This window comes from Dendropsophus ebraccatus, chromosome 2 (assembly GCF_027789765.1).
Source record: "Dendropsophus ebraccatus isolate aDenEbr1 chromosome 2, aDenEbr1.pat, whole genome shotgun sequence".
Lineage (NCBI taxonomy): Eukaryota > Metazoa > Chordata > Amphibia > Anura > Hylidae > Dendropsophus > Dendropsophus ebraccatus.
In genome coordinates, this window is record NC_091455.1 from 206,563,176 (window position 1) to 206,579,455 (window position 16,280).

Below are 16,280 nucleotides of genomic sequence, written 5' to 3' on the forward strand. Positions count from 1 at the left end.
TGACGTCACGCGCTGACAGACGTAGACAGGCACTGCCGAGGACACCTCACCCGGGGCCCTGTCCGCAAGGGGAAGTAGACCCGTTCTGCGCATGCCCCTTCCTTTCCTGCTCAGGCCTCCGAGACAGCTGCAGAGGTGAGCCGCTACCGGCGCCGTGTAATCCACCGTAGATAGCGGCCATCCGGTACTTCACGGTGTTTATCTGTAGCGCACTGTATAGAGACACTATGGAGGGACCGGACCCGCCCGGTATCACCGAGTAGTCACTTATAATAGGGTGCTTGTAGTGATGCTGGCTGCGGCCTAGCAGGGTGATGGCTGCCCGGGAGTTCTTGTTGTGGTTGAGGCGGCTCGGGGGTCACGTGGGGCCTTGCCTGGCGGATCAGTACACTCTCAGAGCTAGGGGAGGCGCCCCTGCGTGTGTGCTCTGGAAGCCCTGTATCTATATACATATATATCCTGTTACACTGGGCCTGGGTCGGCTTCTGATGTGGTTAATATAACCATACACAGTGACTGTAGGGGGGTTATATCTGGGGTCTGACCCCTGGCACCCCCGCCTGGCTATGCTGTGTATGTGCACTTACTGTTGTATGCTGCAGCCCCTGGCACTGCTGGTACATGTAGTGCAATGTGCTGCCATGCCAGTCTGACCACCTGCAGCCTGCATTCCCCCCATTATGCTGCTTAAATGTCACAGCGGCTTCTATTGAGTTAAACAGCAGTGATCTGAGTTATCTCTGATCCCAATAATATGTGCATGGTATGATCACATGACCTATTTGTTAGAATTGTATGCTGCTGATGACGGGCAGGTACCATCCCTTTGCTGTATTCAGTCTGTGGCACTGACAAGACACCGGAGTGCAGTGAATGAAGCAGCAGGATGCATGCTTCTTCCTCACTGTCATCATGTGGGATGAGAACTAGTGATTCTTTAAAGGGGAACTCCAGTAAAAAAACATTTTCTTTCATATCAACTGGTGTCAAAGTTTTGTAAGTTACTTCAATTAAAAAAAGAAAATCTCCAGTCTTCCAGTACTTATCAGCTGCTGTATGTCCTGCAGGAAGTGGTGTACTCTATCCAGTCTGACACAGTGCTCTCTGCTGCCACCTCTGTCCATGTCAGGAACTGTCCAGAGCAGCAGCAAATCCCCATAGAAAACCTGCTCCTGCTCTGGACAGTTCCTGACATGGACAGAGGTGGCAGCAGAGAGCACTGTGTCAGACTGGAAAGAATAGACCACTTCCTGCAGGACATACAGGAGCTGATAAGTACTGTAGATTTTTTTAGAAGTAATAGACAAATCTGTATAGTTGACAGCGGCAAAAAAAGAAAATCTTTTAAATCAGCCGGAGTTCCCCTTTGAGGGTGCGTGCACACTACGGAATTGCCACGTTTAACCCGCGGCGCATTCCGTCGCTCGTCCCCGCATGCGGCTGTGCGTATTTCCGCCCATGCCATAGACACTATTCTATGCACAGACGGATTACGCATTCCGCCGAAAGTGACACGTCAATTTTTCTGGCGAAATTCATAATCCACCTGTGCATAGAATAGTGTCTATGGCACGGGCAGAAATGCGGCAATTCCGTAGTGTGCACGGTGCAGTGCTCAATAGCTCCTGTAGTGAATAGTATTGGTTGTGGCGTCTGCGTGCGGTGCTGTGTACGGTCATGTGACACCTCATTAATGTCTTCCTCTTCTGCCTCCTCAGATGTTGATGCCCAAGAAAGATCGCATTGCCATCTATGAGCTCCTCTTCAAGGAGGGAGTCATGGTGGCCAAGAAAGATGTTCACATGCCCAAGCATCCCGAACTGTGCGACAAGAACGTCCCCAACCTCCACGTGATGAAGGCCATGCAGGTACTGTGTCAGGAGACGGAAATTAGTCCTTTATATCTGTGGCCCTTCAGCTGCTGCAAAACTACAACTCCCATCATGCAAGCTTTGCTTTGGCTGTCCATGCATGATGGGAGTTGTAGTTTTGCAGCAGCTGGTGGAGCACCGATATTGGTGATGATGTCATGACTTTCCCAGCCATGATATACTCATCTGTGATATACTCGTCTCTCTCCCGTAGTCTCTGAAGTCACGAGGTTACGTCAAGGAACAGTTCGCCTGGCGTCACTTCTACTGGTACCTGACCAATGAAGGCATCCAGTACCTGCGGGACTTCCTGCACCTGCCCCCAGAGATCGTTCCCGCCACCCTGAGGAGGAGCCGTCCTGAGACAGGCAGACCACGACCCAAAGGTGAGGGGTTGGGGTTACACTACGGCTCATGGGGGTCTGCTGCTAGTGATGTTTCATTGTCACTGTACCTGGTGGAACAGATGTAATGTCCATGTATAGTTATTGAAGATGGTGTATCTGGGGAAGGGGACATGTGATAGGGGTTCAGACCATATCACTGACCTCTAGAGACGAGCGAACCAGAGCGTGCAGCATTTGATTACCGGTGGCTGAAGAAGTTGGATGCAGCCCTAGGGTCTCCTGGAAAACATGGAATGGCCCATGGCTGAATCCATGGTTACCAGACAGCTGCAGCCACAAGTAACCAGTTTGCTTGTCTCTGCTGGGCTCCCCTGGGGCTCTTTAAATGCAGCACATAGTATCAGAATGCCATTGTCTTGTGTTGGTGACCATATTGGACCCCCCCCCCTTTCCCTGCAACTTAGGGATTTAGCTGGTCTCCGCATACGTGAAAGGCTTTGTGGGGAGTTGTGATATCAGAGCAGTTGTATAGCACTGATAGATGGGATTTTTAGTGGCTCCATTAAAAGACTTTTCTCCTGTCAGCGAATTGACGAGGGTGGAGCCATCATCTATGTTCTTATCATTGAGGGTGCAGGGAGTTTGTCTTGTATTGATCCGATATTGATGGCCTATCCTTAGTGTGAGACGTTATTACCTTCCTGACACGCTACTATGATGTGTGAGGAAACCTTTTAGGGCGAAGGGTAAGAGTTGGGCCATCTTGGAGCACGCTTGGGTTTGTTCAAACCGGAATGTGCAGCATTTGATTAGTGGTGACTGCAGAAATAGGATGCAACCCTAGGGAGTCCTGGAACACACAGATACAGCCGTGGTCTGGGGTTTATAGAGGCCGCAGCCCATAGTCACAGCAGGATTTACTTGGTTGGACAGATGGACATTACATTTTGGGTTACCCTGGCACTTAGGGGCCCAGAAATCACCCTTAGGCTATTATCACACAGCGTAAAAGTATGACCGTACTTTGTACGCCTAGAAACGCCACATGCTCTTCTATAGGATCCTGTCCGGAGCGTATACACTTGGGGGGAGATTTATCAAACATGGTGTAAAGTGAAACTGGCTCAGTTGCCCCTAGCAACCAATCAGATTCCACCTTTCATTCCTCACAGACTCTTTGGAAAATGAGAGGTGGAATCTGATTGGTTGCTAGGGGCAACTGAGCCAGTTTCACTTACACCATGTTTGATAAATCTCCCCCAATGTATACGCTCTGGCCGTCATCCCATACGGCGCAGCAAACAACGGACGTCAGTTTTCTGCGGCCGCAATTCAGTGAATTGCGGCCGCAGAAAGCACTGTCAGTTCACACAGTGAAGCGAGCGGCTCCAGCTGCTTGCTTCATTGTGTGCTGTGAGGAGTCCTTATGCGGGCGCGTGCTGATGTGCCCGCATCAGAACACTGCGGCTGGAAAGATCATCCGGCCAGTACTGCAGTACCGTCCGGGACTATCTTTTCAGAGACAGGCCGCTCCGTGACCCATCCGGATCCTATACGCCATGTGAACAGGGCCTCAGAGCATACCTGTCTTTAAATGAAGGTCTGACATGTTATAGCCACATGTGAGAGGTTTGTATTGGTAGTATCTGTGTGCTGACACCCCGCTGATGGCTGGAATGAAGGGGCAGTAGTGATTTGCAGCGCATGCTCTGCCCCCTGATCTCAGCTCTTGCTGCTAAGGTAGCAGTGGGCAGAATTATAATGGAACCTGAGGAACTTCTGGTAGACTCAATTGGTTTAGCCAGTGCTGTCTGCAGTGTAGATTTAAAGCTAAGGGGGAGCAGAGGTCCGGTAGCAAAGTGAAGTTCACCTATAAATTGCGCCACCTGTTGTGCAATTGTGATTTCTGTTGTAATCCTGTGAGGTTCCTATGAATACGGTTTTAGGAGGTTCCCTGTTCTGCTAACGGTATAAATAATGGCTCAGCACATGGGCACATTGGAGCTGTATACGTCACATGCACAGCCAGGAGAGCCGGCAGACGCTTGCCATGCAATGTGTGATTACAGGGAAGGGCTGGGGTCTATGGGGGGCTTTCCCTTAGTGTAGTGGTAATTAGAATGTTTGCATGTTGTGGATTTTGCTGCAGATGTAACTTGTAGGTGCAGGCAATGTTCTAGCATGGACGGATTGGTATACTAAGGGCCCTGAGTATTGGGGCTAGCGGTCAGCCAATATAGTGCCACCTGCCTCAGTGTCTATGGGACGGCTCGTGCGCCTCTGCTGAAAATATTGTGAATTCTTTGAGCAGAGAGCAACGGAAACAGAGATGCACAAGCCCTCCCATAGACACTGTGTGACACTGAGGCAGGTGGTATTCTGGTGCTTTTGCTCCATGTAAGCATACCCTTAGAAAAATATGGCTGCTTTCTTCCAGAAACAGCATCGCTCCCGTCTTCAGTTTGGGTTTAGCAGTTCAGTTCTCCTGATGTGAATTGAGCTTAAATGGAATATCGCACCCAACCTGAGGACAGGTGTGTTTTTTTTTTTTTGTTTTTTTTTTTTTGCAAGTGTCTTTTTCTTCCTGGGTAACCCATTTTAAAGTGGTTGTTCAGCGAAAATCTTTTTCTTTCAAATCAACTGGTTTTAGGAAGTTATATAGACTTGTAATTCTATAAAAAAAAAAAAAAATCTCGTCTTCCCGTACTACCTAGCTGCTGTATGTTCTGCAGAAAATTTTTATTTCAAGCCTGACACAGCGCTCTCTGCTGACCTCTCTGGCCAAGACAGGAACTCTTGCGGTTTTCTATGAATCCCCATAGAAAACCTCTCCTGCTCTGAACAGTTCCTGTATCGGCCAGAGATGTCAGGAGAGAGCGCTGTGTCAGACTGAAAATAAAACATTTCCTGCATGACATACAGCAGCTGATAAGTACACGAAGACGAGATTTTTGAATAGAAGTAAATTACAAGTGTATAACTTTATGAAACCAGTTGATTTGAAAGAGATTTTTGCTGAACAACCCCTTTAATTAACCATTTAATTCCCATTGTGACACTTGTCAGGGCCCTCCAGTCTGCATTGTCTTGTTGACACACATCACTTGCTGGTGTGGCACCTGTTTTCTATGGGAAAGTCACATGTAAGACGGGTGCAGTGCCAACACTCCAGGATTTTCTTTGTCACAGTTCACACATTCAGTAACGTTCTGTTAGTTCTGTGACTTTTCTGTCCTCTTTATAAGAATTGTTTGCTTTCCTTCAGGTTTGGAGGGTGAACGTCCTGCCCGCTTGTCCCGCGGAGAGACAGACAGAGACACATACAGACGCAGCGCTGCTCCACGTGAGTCTTCATTTTAGTGACTGTGTGTGACTATTCACACTGCTTGCCCAGATAACTCCTTGATAACTCATTGATCTTATTGTATCTCGGCAGCTGGTGCAGACAAGAAGGCTGAGGCCGGCGCCGGAGCTGCTACAGAGTTCCAGTTTGTAAGTTTTACATCTAACAATCGATAAGTGTGTGTGTGTGTATATATATACTATATACTGCGGCCACACCGTGCTCTCACCATACAGTCGCCTGCCTGTATACATTATACAGAGGCCATAAAAGCAGTGTGAACATGGCCTTATGTGTAGCAGGGTTAGCATTGGTCATGTATGACCATATCACTGCTGTCAGGTTGGGTTTGAGTGAGCATTTGTATGAAATGGTTAATTGGCCAGCTGTGTGTTGTGTTTTGTTTTTTAAAGGGAAACTGACGGAAAAAAAATGACTTTCAAATTGGCTGGTGTCGGAAGTAAATTAGAAATCTATGTAATTTCTATCTTAAGTACTGGAAGACTGAAGATTTTTCTTCAATCAGCTGCTGTATGTCCTGCAGAAAGTGGTGTATTCTCTCGAGTGCAACACAGTGCTCTCTGCTGCCACCTCTGTCCATGTCAGGAACTGTCCAGAGCAGCAGCAACTCCCCATAGAAAACCTCTCCTGCTCTGGACAGTTCCTGACATGGACAGAGGTGGCAGCAGAGAGCACTGTGTCGCACTGGAGAGAATACACCACTTCCTGCAGGACATACTACAGCTAGGGGTCCATTTACACAGAGATTATCTGACAGATTTGAAGCCAAAGCCAGGAGCAGACTATAAACAGAGATCAGGTCATAAAGGAAAGCCTAAGATTTCTCCTCTTTTCAAATCCATTCCTGGCTTTGGCTTCAAATTTTTGGCAGATCTGTCAGATAATCTTTCTGTGTAAATGGACACTAATGGAGCTGATGACAGAACCTCTGACGGTGTGTGTTCGTCCAGTAATAGACTGTTTCAGATGACCGACTGTCATTGTACCTGAGTGTTTTCTTTCCTTGTCTTGCAGAGAGGAGGCTTCGGACGCGGTCGTGGACAGCAGCCGCCACAGTGATGTGCGCCACTTTCCTTTGTCAATAAATACATTTTTGCCACATAATAGCATTTTCTTTATTACATCTTAGTCACAGAGTTGCATAACTGAGCCCTTTGTGCTTAGAATACACGGAAGTAATTTGTCTACAATTAAAGCGACTGCTGTGATGAGTGGTGGTTAAAGGGGGTCTACAGGCAAGTTTTACTAGGGAGGTCACACAATGCCATGAAAGTAGCAACACACACCCCCACACTCCTCTGCTCTCCATTTACCTGCTCTCCATTTACCTGACTGCTGCATCTAGTGACTGGCTACAGTGGGGACACAGATGTCGGTGCGGTTGGAGAGCAGACCACCATCAGTAGGAGAATTTTTATAAGATTTTTAAAACTTTAAATTCTTTATACACCCTTAAGGCTAGATTCACACATAACGGATCCGTTGCTCTTTGAAGCAAGCCAGAGTGCAGAGCAGGTACAGTATACTCCACTTACAAACAAGTATGTATTCTCATAGAAAAGAACAGGCAATGGATCTGCAGCGAATTTTGCTGCAAATCAGTTGTGTGAATCTAGCCTTGGGGTGCCTTCACACGTACCGTATCGCTGCGTACTTAACGCTGCGTTTTTATCGCTGCGTGTTTGCAATTTTTACATGCGAGTTTTGATTTTCACATGAAAATCATGTGAAAATCAAAACTCATGTAAAAATCGCACAAAAAACGCAGCGTTAAGGTACATGTGAAGGCACCCTAAAGGGGTATTCCAGTTTAAAGTAATCCCAGTTTACTGGATTAGGGGAGAAAATAGACACTGCTTCGAAAAACTTTGCATAAATCAATAGTACAAGTGAATATAATATCTTATCAGACAAAATATATCTTGTAATATTTTATCAGGCAAAATGAGCTTCCTTCTATTATCCACCATCCTACCTTTCTCCTCCATGTTTTTTACTCTAAGAGAATCTTGGCAACCATTTGTAATCTGATTTTTGAGCTCACTATGGAGAAGGGAGTGTCTAGAAACATAAACAGAAATTTGCTGGGAAAAAAAATACTGCTGCTCGTGTATACAGGACAGCTTATCCTGTAAAGTCACAAAATTCCCCCTCTAAATGAAACTTGTCTGTCTGTGGATAAGATGGCCACCTCCCTGTAAGGTTGGGCACTCCACAGTGCTGTGTAAACCAGTGCTTCTCAATTCCAGTCCTCAGGCCTCACCAACAGGTCATGTTTTGAGGATTTCCTTAGTATTCACAGGTGATATAATTATACTCAGCCCATCAGGTATTATCACAGGTGTTCTTTGTATGGGATATTCTCAAAACATGACCTGCTGGTGAGGACTGGAATTGAGAAGCATTGGTGTAAATATCTGGCTGTATACCAGCTACCATAGTTGTAAAGCGATTGGTTATCTTGGAATAGAAAAACATAGCTGTCGCCTTCCACGTCTTCACACCTGTCACACTTTAGTTTGTTGTATCAAAGCCCAGTTTCATTAAAGTGAATGGAACCAATTTTGTCATGAATGTAAAATTTTCAATTTACAATTGGTGTCAAAGTTAGACATACAGCAGCTGATAAGTACTGAAAGACTTGTAGTAAAAACAAAGTCTATAACTGCCCCTTTCAGGTGTTGTGATCAGGTGTAATCACATGTCTAGAGTATGTGAGTAACAAGAGGAAATGCAGCAAAGTCTTTAATGTAACATTTACATCGATCACTTGGTAATATACAAATTATGTAGATTAGGGATAGAGATGAGGAAATTTACCTTACAAAAGTAAATGGAGCTTCTGCGTATCAGCTGTTCGCTTTGTTAGTTCAGCAATCTGCGTATCAGCCGGCCTTCTTTGAAGTCTGTGCAACTCCACTCTGGGTGTCTGGAAAAGCTGCATCCAGTCCTGGGAGAAGTTTCCTAGGACTGCATCCAGCTTTGCCAGACACCCAGGGTGGAGTTGCACAGACTTTAAAGGCAGTGGGCTGATACGCAGATTACAGAACTAACAAAGTAATTGCTTCATTTGTACTATAACTTTGCTTATCTCTAATCGGGAATAATCACTTCTAAACATTATGATAGAAAGGAATCAGACTACACAGGATATGGCAGCTGGCTGGGTATGGTGACCCACACAGTGGTCAGAGTCCATGAGACCCATGTACTGCTATAAGTGTTTTCAGTTGTGGAGTGATGGAAGAAGATGCCTGAGCTGATGGATCACGTTCTCCATCATGTGGAGGTTACCGTGAGCCCCAGGGAAGAAGCATCCCAGGGCTATGGGGCCCTTTCCCCAGGGGGATGTGTCACAGCTGTGGGGTCAGGCTCTAGGCCTAGGGGAGACGCGTCACAGGTCCATAGGGTCTGGACCCCAGGGGAGATGTGTCACAGGGCTATAGGGTCCAGGCCATTGGGGGGGGCAGGGCTATGGGATTTGGGTCCCGGGGAAGAGACCATATTTGGGGGGGGGGGGGGGGGGGGTGCAAAGTACAGTCTACTCGTCTTTACCCCCGGCTCCTCTTCTCGAAGACCTTGTGCTCCGGTTTCGCCCGGTGGAACCATTCTGACCAGGATCCATCATACACAGCTGTGTCTTCCTTTCCCAGCAGGTATGCAGCCAAGGCCAGGTGGCAGGCGGTGACCCCGCGGCGGCAGGTAGCGGTCAGGGGTTTGGTCAGGTCGATCCCTCGCTCCTCGAATAGCTGACAGATCTCGTGGGCGGGCTTCTCATACCCGTCCGGAGTCAGAAGGGTGGAGAAAGGAAAATTCACTGATCCCAGGATGTGTCCTGGCTCAATACCTGCAGGGAAGCAGACATGATTATAACTCCGCCTCCTCTGATAACTCCACCCACAGTTACACACTGATTGGAGAAGTTGTATTGTGCTGTCAGTTATTGAGCATTTTAAACTGAAGGGGTGTTACTGTGCCCTGTCCATAGATACAGAGCTGTAGAAGTTGTACTGTGCATATATATATATAAATATATATATATATATACATAAACACATGACTAAAGGAGTAATACTGTGCATTGTCTATGTGTATACAGAAAAAGAACAGGTACTGAGAAGTTGTACTGTGTACTAATTTATTGTTGCAGATGAACATACAAAACTAGTGGATTGGCTGTATATACATAAGTGCATACATACCACTTGTATAAGGAAGTAGTACTGTGCCAGAGGGCTGTTTTTGCATACAGAAGGTTCAGAAAAAATTAAGTTGTACTGTGCTGTTTTCTATAGTTGCAGAAGAACAGATATGAGTTGTACTGGGTATTATCCCCATATACAGAACAAGTATACACAATAGAAGCAGTACTGAGCTCCAAATGCTACCGAATATACAGAACTAAGGAAGTGGTACTGATAAAAATAACATATAGCATGCAGAAGGGAAGTGGTACTGTGCATTGTCCATGTGCAACACAGAATTGTAGGAGGCATACTGTGCAGCATTTATACATAACTATGGAAGTGATACGGTTGTTATACGCCTCAAGCTGGATAGGGAAAGGGAGTTTTTAGGGTGCGTTTACAAAGACAGATTTATCCGAAATTTTTGAAGCCAAAGCCAGGAACAGACTATAAACAGAGATCAGGTCATAAAGAAAAGACTGAGATTTCTCCTCTTTTCAAATCCATTCTTGGCAGCAGAGCTGAGTTTGTTAGACTGAGTTTATCACAAAAAAGCAGAGTTGGGTTTAGGCTAGGTTCACACTGCGTTTTTGCAATCCGGTTTTTTTTTTTTGCAAAAAACTGATGCATTTGTGTGCATCCATTTTGATCCCTTTTTCCATTGACTTCCATTGTAAAAAAAAAAAGTATCAAAACGGATCCGTTTTTTTTGATGGACGCAAAACATAGCTGACACTATTTTTGTGTCCGTAAAAAAAAAACGGATCCGTTTTTTTTTTACAATGGAAGTCAATGGAAAAACGGATCAAAACGGATGCACACAAATGCATCCGTTTTTTTTCAAAAAACGGATTGCAAAAACGCAGTGTGAACCCAGCACACAACATAAAATTATTATTTGTAGCAGCGCTGCACTTGGCAGATACTGACCAGCTGATTGTTTTATGCAGCAGAGCCGAGTCACATGGTGCAGAGTTGGGTTTGTTATACATAGCAAAGTTCATCGAGTTGAATGCAGCAGAGCTGAGTTTTTCAGTGGGTTTATCATAAGTAGAAAAGCTGAGTTTATTAAAAAAGAATTTATCACTGGGTTTATTGAATGTAGAAAAGCTGAGGTATATATAGTTTGTCACACACAGCAATGTTTTATAAAGGGTTTGTGGAGTGTAGCAGAGCTGAGTTTGTCACAGAGTTTTTCTATTGCAGTAGAGCCGAGTTTGTCACACAGCAGCGCTTATTAGATGCAGCAGAGCTGTGTTTTATGGGGTGTTCTCGGTGCTTTTACATAGGACTGCAGGTAACTCCCCATTATTTTCCCACCATCCCTCCCAATGCTCATCCTGCTGTACCATCCCCGCTCCTCACCTTCTCCTGGTTTTGGCTCCGGACCTCGGAACCTCCCATTGGACCGGGCGTCCACCAGCTGGAACCTCCGGCTGGAGATGTTCTCCTTGATGTCTTCAAAGTTCTTCAGCAGCGATCGGTTCAGCGTAGCTCGGAACGTCTCCGGCTTCACCTGTTTCACCTCCGAGGTCATCGGGAGCCCCCGCTTCATCCAGTTGACAAGACCCCCGTCCAGCACAGACACATTATTGTGGCCAAAAACACGAAACATCCACCAAAGCCTGGGAGCGAAGAGCATGCCCGAGCTGTCGGAATCGTAGACCACCACGTGGCTGCCGTTGCTGACGCCCAGATCGCCGGCGTACTTGGCAAACTGGGACTCTGTGGGCAGCATCATCTCATAGGGCGACTGCTGGTCCTTGCAGTGTTCCAGGTCGAAGAAGGAGGCACCTGGTATATGCCGCTCTGCAAACTCCTTCCTGGCATCTTTACCCCCTGGGGCGTACCAGGTGGTGTCCAGCACCCTCAGGGCAGGGGCTCTCTTGGCTTTCAGGGCTCCTGAGAGCCACCCAGCAGAGACCAGTGCCCGGCTCACCATGGCTGCTGCACAGACACCTGTCCTCAGGTTTTATTCCGAGGAGGAGAGGAGGCTCCTGGCCAACATCTTGAGCTCTATTCAGATCCACCTGTTAATGATTTCAGGGGGTGGGTGGAGCAGCGGACACACTTTCAGCTTCTCCGGTTTATCAGCTGCTTATCGGATCAATATTGGGAAATAAAACAACTTGTGAAAGTCATGGAGAGGATGTGACAGGTCCAGGCGGGGGGGCGGGGGGGAGATCATTCACCTCCAGGGAGTCCTCAATACATTGCAGTCATAGCTTTCCATCTATCGGGGTCTGCCATGTTAGTGCTCCAATTACACCCTGCCAGAGTTCAGGCTTAGAGGGGTCCACAGGATGAGGAGATCTGACTGCTGAGACCTTCACCCACCACGATTGTCACCATGGAAAGCTGGGTTATAATATGATGTTATTTACTGCACAGGGGGTGGAGGGTAACGATCAGTAATCTATGACGCACGCCCCGGACCCATCATGTGCCTGTGCCATGTGTCCTGGGCCCTGCCAGCTACAACACACAACCCCTCCCGCTACCTGGCACAGGTTGCTGCCAAACTTGGATCCTGTCCTATAACCTCAGGCTGAGATTATCCTGAGTGCACCGTATTGTTAACACACCAATGCCTATATCACCGACACAGCTTTCCCAGTGACCGAAAGACACAATCCGAAATTCTTGTGGTGCAATGAACTTAACATTGATTAGAGAAATATTCCTTTTTGTCCTCTAATGTCTGCAACTCCAACGCTAAACTGGCTGTATCAACAACACATGGTTGGAGAAACAAGATTTCTCTCAAGTTTCCCCCATCTAGTGGCCAAATATTAAACTACAATATTAATCACTGGAGCCTTATATGTTACTGCACATACTCAGTAACCACATTGACTTTCGTCCTTTAGTAAAGCAGTACTCCGGCGAAAATCTTTTTCTTTCAAATCATCTGGTTTCAGAAAGTTATATCGATTTGTAATTTAATTCTATTTAAAAATCTCCAGTCTTCCAGGACTTATCAGCTGCTGTATGTCCTGCAGGAAGTGGTGTATTCTTTCCAGTATGAAACAGTGCTCTCTGCTGCCACCTCTGTCCATGTCAGGAACTGTCCAGAGCAGCAGCAAATCCCCATAGAAAACCTCTCCTGTTCTGGACAGTTCCTGACATGGAGAGAGGTGGCAGCAGACTAGAAAGAATACAACACTTTCTGTAGGACATACAGCAGCTGATAAGTACTGGAAGACTGAAGATTTTTAAATAGAAGTCAATTACAAATCTATATAACTTTCTGACACCAGATGATATCAAAAGAAAAAGATTTTTGCTGAAGTATCCCTTTCATTCAAGATCAAATCTCTTGATAGATCTGGCAAAGCTGAGTAGTAACCAATGCAGCTGCCATTACATTCCAATAAACTGCTTCTGTAGTGACACATCACTCTATTATATCACTGCACAACCTCCCCAGTGTATAATTGCACAACCCTTCTAGTATATCACTGCACAGTGCACAATGACACACATTTGCCATCAGGATAATTGGAAAGCTGGGTGACAATCTCTAAGGAGTCTGTGTGATAGTTGTCACTCAGCTTTTGAAAGTAAAGTTACAATAAAGGTGTTCGGTTTCACTGAGGACTGTTTATTACAGGACAAGACCACAATGATTTATGGCGGATTATTATTTTTCTACACAACTGATAACAAAACTGCTGATTTATTATTAATAATTAATCTAAAATTCTCAATATATGAAGGTTCATGGTGCACTGCGAGGCATCAATCAATCCATACTAACGATAGATACGGTTAACCCCCGAATTGCTTTATATATATATATATACCTCCTGTATATACTCATATGGAGCATGGTGGTATAACCTGGGTGTATCTTCTATATATAATTATATATGTACAGCTGATATAACCTGGGGATCTCCTGTATATAATTATATATGTACAGCTGGTATAACCTGGGTGTATCTCCTATATATAATTATATATGTACAGCTGGTATAACCTGGGGATCTCCTGTATATAATTATATATGTACAGCTAATATAACCTGGGTATATATTGTATATAATTATATATGTACAGCTAGTATAATCTGGGGATCTCCTGTATATAATTATATATGTACAGCTGGTATAACCTGGGGATCTCCTGTATATAATTATATATGTACAGCTGGTATAACCTGGGTGTATCTCCTATATATAATTATATATGTACAGCTGGTATAACCTGGGGATCTCCTGTATATAATTATATATGTACAGCTAATATAACCTGGGTATATATTGTATATAATTATATATGTACAGCCGGTATAACCTGGGGATCTCCTGTATATAATTATATATGTACAGGTGGTATAACCTGGGGATCTTCTGTATATAATTATATATGTACAGCATGGTATAACCTGGGGATCTCCTGTATATAATTATATATGTACAGCATGGTATAACCTGGGTATATACTGTATATAATTATATATGTACAGCATGGTATAACCTGGGTATCTCCTGTATATAATTATATATGTACAGCATGGTATAACCTGGGTATGTCCTGTATATAATTATATATGTACAGCTGGTATAACCTGGGTATATCCTGTATATAATTATATATGTACAGCTGGTATAACCTGGGTATCTCCTGTATATAATTATATATGTACAGGTGGTATAACCTGGGTATATACTGTATATAATTATATATGTACAGCTGGTATAACCTGGGGATCTCCTGTATATAATTATATGTACAGCTGGTATAACCTATGTATCTTCTATATGTAATTATATATGTACAGCTGGTATAACCTGGGGATCTCCTGTATATAATGATATATGTACAGCTAGTATAACCTGGGGATCTCCTGTATATAATTATATATGTACAGCTGGTATAACCTGGGGATCTCCTGTATATAATTATATATGTACAGCATGGTATAACCTGGGGATCTCCTGTATATAATTATATATGTACAGCATGGTATAACCTGGGTATCTCCTGTATATAATTATATATGTACAGCTGGTATAACCTGGGGATCTCCTGTATATAATTATATATGTACAGCATGGTATAACCTGGGTATCTCCTGTATATAATTATATATGTACAGCTGGTATAACCTGGGGATCTCCTGTATATAATTATATATGTACAGCTGGTATAACCTGGGTATCTCCTGTATATAATTATAAATGTACAGCTGGTATAACCTGGGTATCTCCTGTATATAATTATATATGTACAGCTGGTATAACCTGGGTATCTCCTGTATATAATTATATATGTACAGCTGGTATAACCTGGGTATCTCCTGTATATAATTATATATGTACAGCTGGTATAACCTGGGTATCTCCTGTATATCATTATATATGTACAGCTGGTATAACCTGGGGATCTCCTGTATATAATTATATATGTACAGCTGGTATAACCTGGGTATCTCCTGTATATCATTATATATGTACAGCTAATATAACCTGGGTATCTCCTGTATATAATTACATAAGTGGGGATTGATAAGTCTAGGATTGATTTGTTCTTTTATTTACATCTTGTATGTTATGGTTTAAAGGTCATAACTGTACTCATGGACCTATAAGTTAAACAGTAAGATATGATAACAATGGCTGATGTAACATATATAAGACTAATGGGAAAGCTATAAGATTACTGAACTTTAACTGTGTAAATCTCTGGTCACAAGGCGGCGGGGTCAGGGCTATAACCCACATGCTGCATGGTGTGCAAAACTGGTGCAAAGTGAATCTATCAATCAAGCAGCGATCTAATCAATACTGTAAGGTGTTACGCATTGTTATACTACAGATATGCCCAATGATAGAGCGTGAACTGCCAAGAAATTTAAGCAGCTAAGCTTACAAGGGTTTTTGCAAAGTTATATAGTGAAGATCACCAGGGAACATCTTAGGCCTTGCTGTGACTGCAGGAAATGTGGAGGACGATACCATCAATTAGGGGCAGATTAATAAATCGTGGGGAACCATCCACTGAATAGTCTTATGATACTTGTACCTGTCACCCATATAACGTCCATTTAGCAACGTGATTCCATTTAAAAGAATCAGGGAATGAAATTCTGTGGACATATTTGAGCTTACTAGGGAGGCAGTAGTGGAGAGCGAAGGGTTTCAGAGAAGAGACACCAGATGCATGTAACACAACAAATCAGTGATGCCTACAGTGTATGGGGCTCGGGAGCAGACTGATGGGCAATGCTGCTTTGATAACCAAGTTGTATCAGAATAAAAGGCTTCAGTATCTCCAGCAGTTTTACGACTGGACTTCAATGATTGGTAAAGGGTTGTCTTCTCTGACAGCTAAAGGACTGTCTTCTCCACTGATTGGTAAAGGGCTGTATTCTCTGTCGGTTGGTAAAGGGTTGTCTTCTCTGATGATTGGTAAAGGGCTGTCTTCTCTGCTGGTTGGTAAAGGTTGTCTTCTCTGATGATTGGTAAAGGGTTGTCTTCTCTGATGATTGGTAAAGGGTTGTCTT

The 16,280-nt window shown here is 44.4% G+C and overlaps 2 protein-coding genes across 2 annotated transcripts; one reads left to right on the plus strand and one right to left on the minus strand.

Annotated features, from left to right (window-relative positions):
* The first annotated feature begins 26 nt into the window (after nt 1-26).
* On the plus strand, nt 27-6,686 carry RPS10 (ribosomal protein S10). Its single transcript, XM_069959317.1, has 6 exons — nt 27-135; nt 1,719-1,868; nt 2,086-2,257; nt 5,484-5,561; nt 5,655-5,710; nt 6,597-6,686. Exons 2-6 carry the CDS (start codon nt 1,719-1,721, stop codon nt 6,639-6,641), a joined length of 501 nt encoding a protein of 166 aa, XP_069815418.1. The 5' UTR covers nt 27-135; the 3' UTR covers nt 6,642-6,686.
* Nucleotides 6,687-7,309: 623 nt separating this feature from the next.
* LOC138783950 (thiosulfate sulfurtransferase-like) lies at nt 7,310-12,215 on the minus strand. Its single transcript, XM_069959316.1, has 2 exons — nt 11,135-12,215; nt 7,310-9,429 (listed from the first exon to the last, which is right to left on the minus strand). Exons 1-2 carry the CDS (start codon nt 11,709-11,711, stop codon nt 9,134-9,136), a joined length of 873 nt encoding a protein of 290 aa, XP_069815417.1. The 5' UTR covers nt 11,712-12,215; the 3' UTR covers nt 7,310-9,133.
* Nucleotides 12,216-16,280: the final 4,065 nt, after the last annotated feature.

Bases quoted from the DNA above. Each gene is read 5' to 3' on its own strand.
- RPS10 (XM_069959317.1), top strand. From the start codon at position 1,719: ATGTTGATGCCCAAGAAAGATCGCATTGCCATCTATGAGCTCCTCTTC. The intron at 1,869-2,085 runs GTACTGTGTCAG...TCTCTCCCGTAG, and splicing joins ACGTGATGAAGGCCATGCAG to TCTCTGAAGTCACGAGGTTA. The intron at 5,562-5,654 runs GTGAGTCTTCAT...GTATCTCGGCAG, and splicing joins CAGACGCAGCGCTGCTCCAC to CTGGTGCAGACAAGAAGGCT.
- LOC138783950 (XM_069959316.1), bottom strand. From the start codon at position 11,711: ATGGTGAGCCGGGCACTGGTCTCTGCTGGGTGGCTCTCAGGAGCCCTG. The intron at 9,430-11,134 runs GTGAGGAGCGGG...GCTTCCCTGCAG, and splicing joins GGAGCCAAAACCAGGAGAAG to GTATTGAGCCAGGACACATC.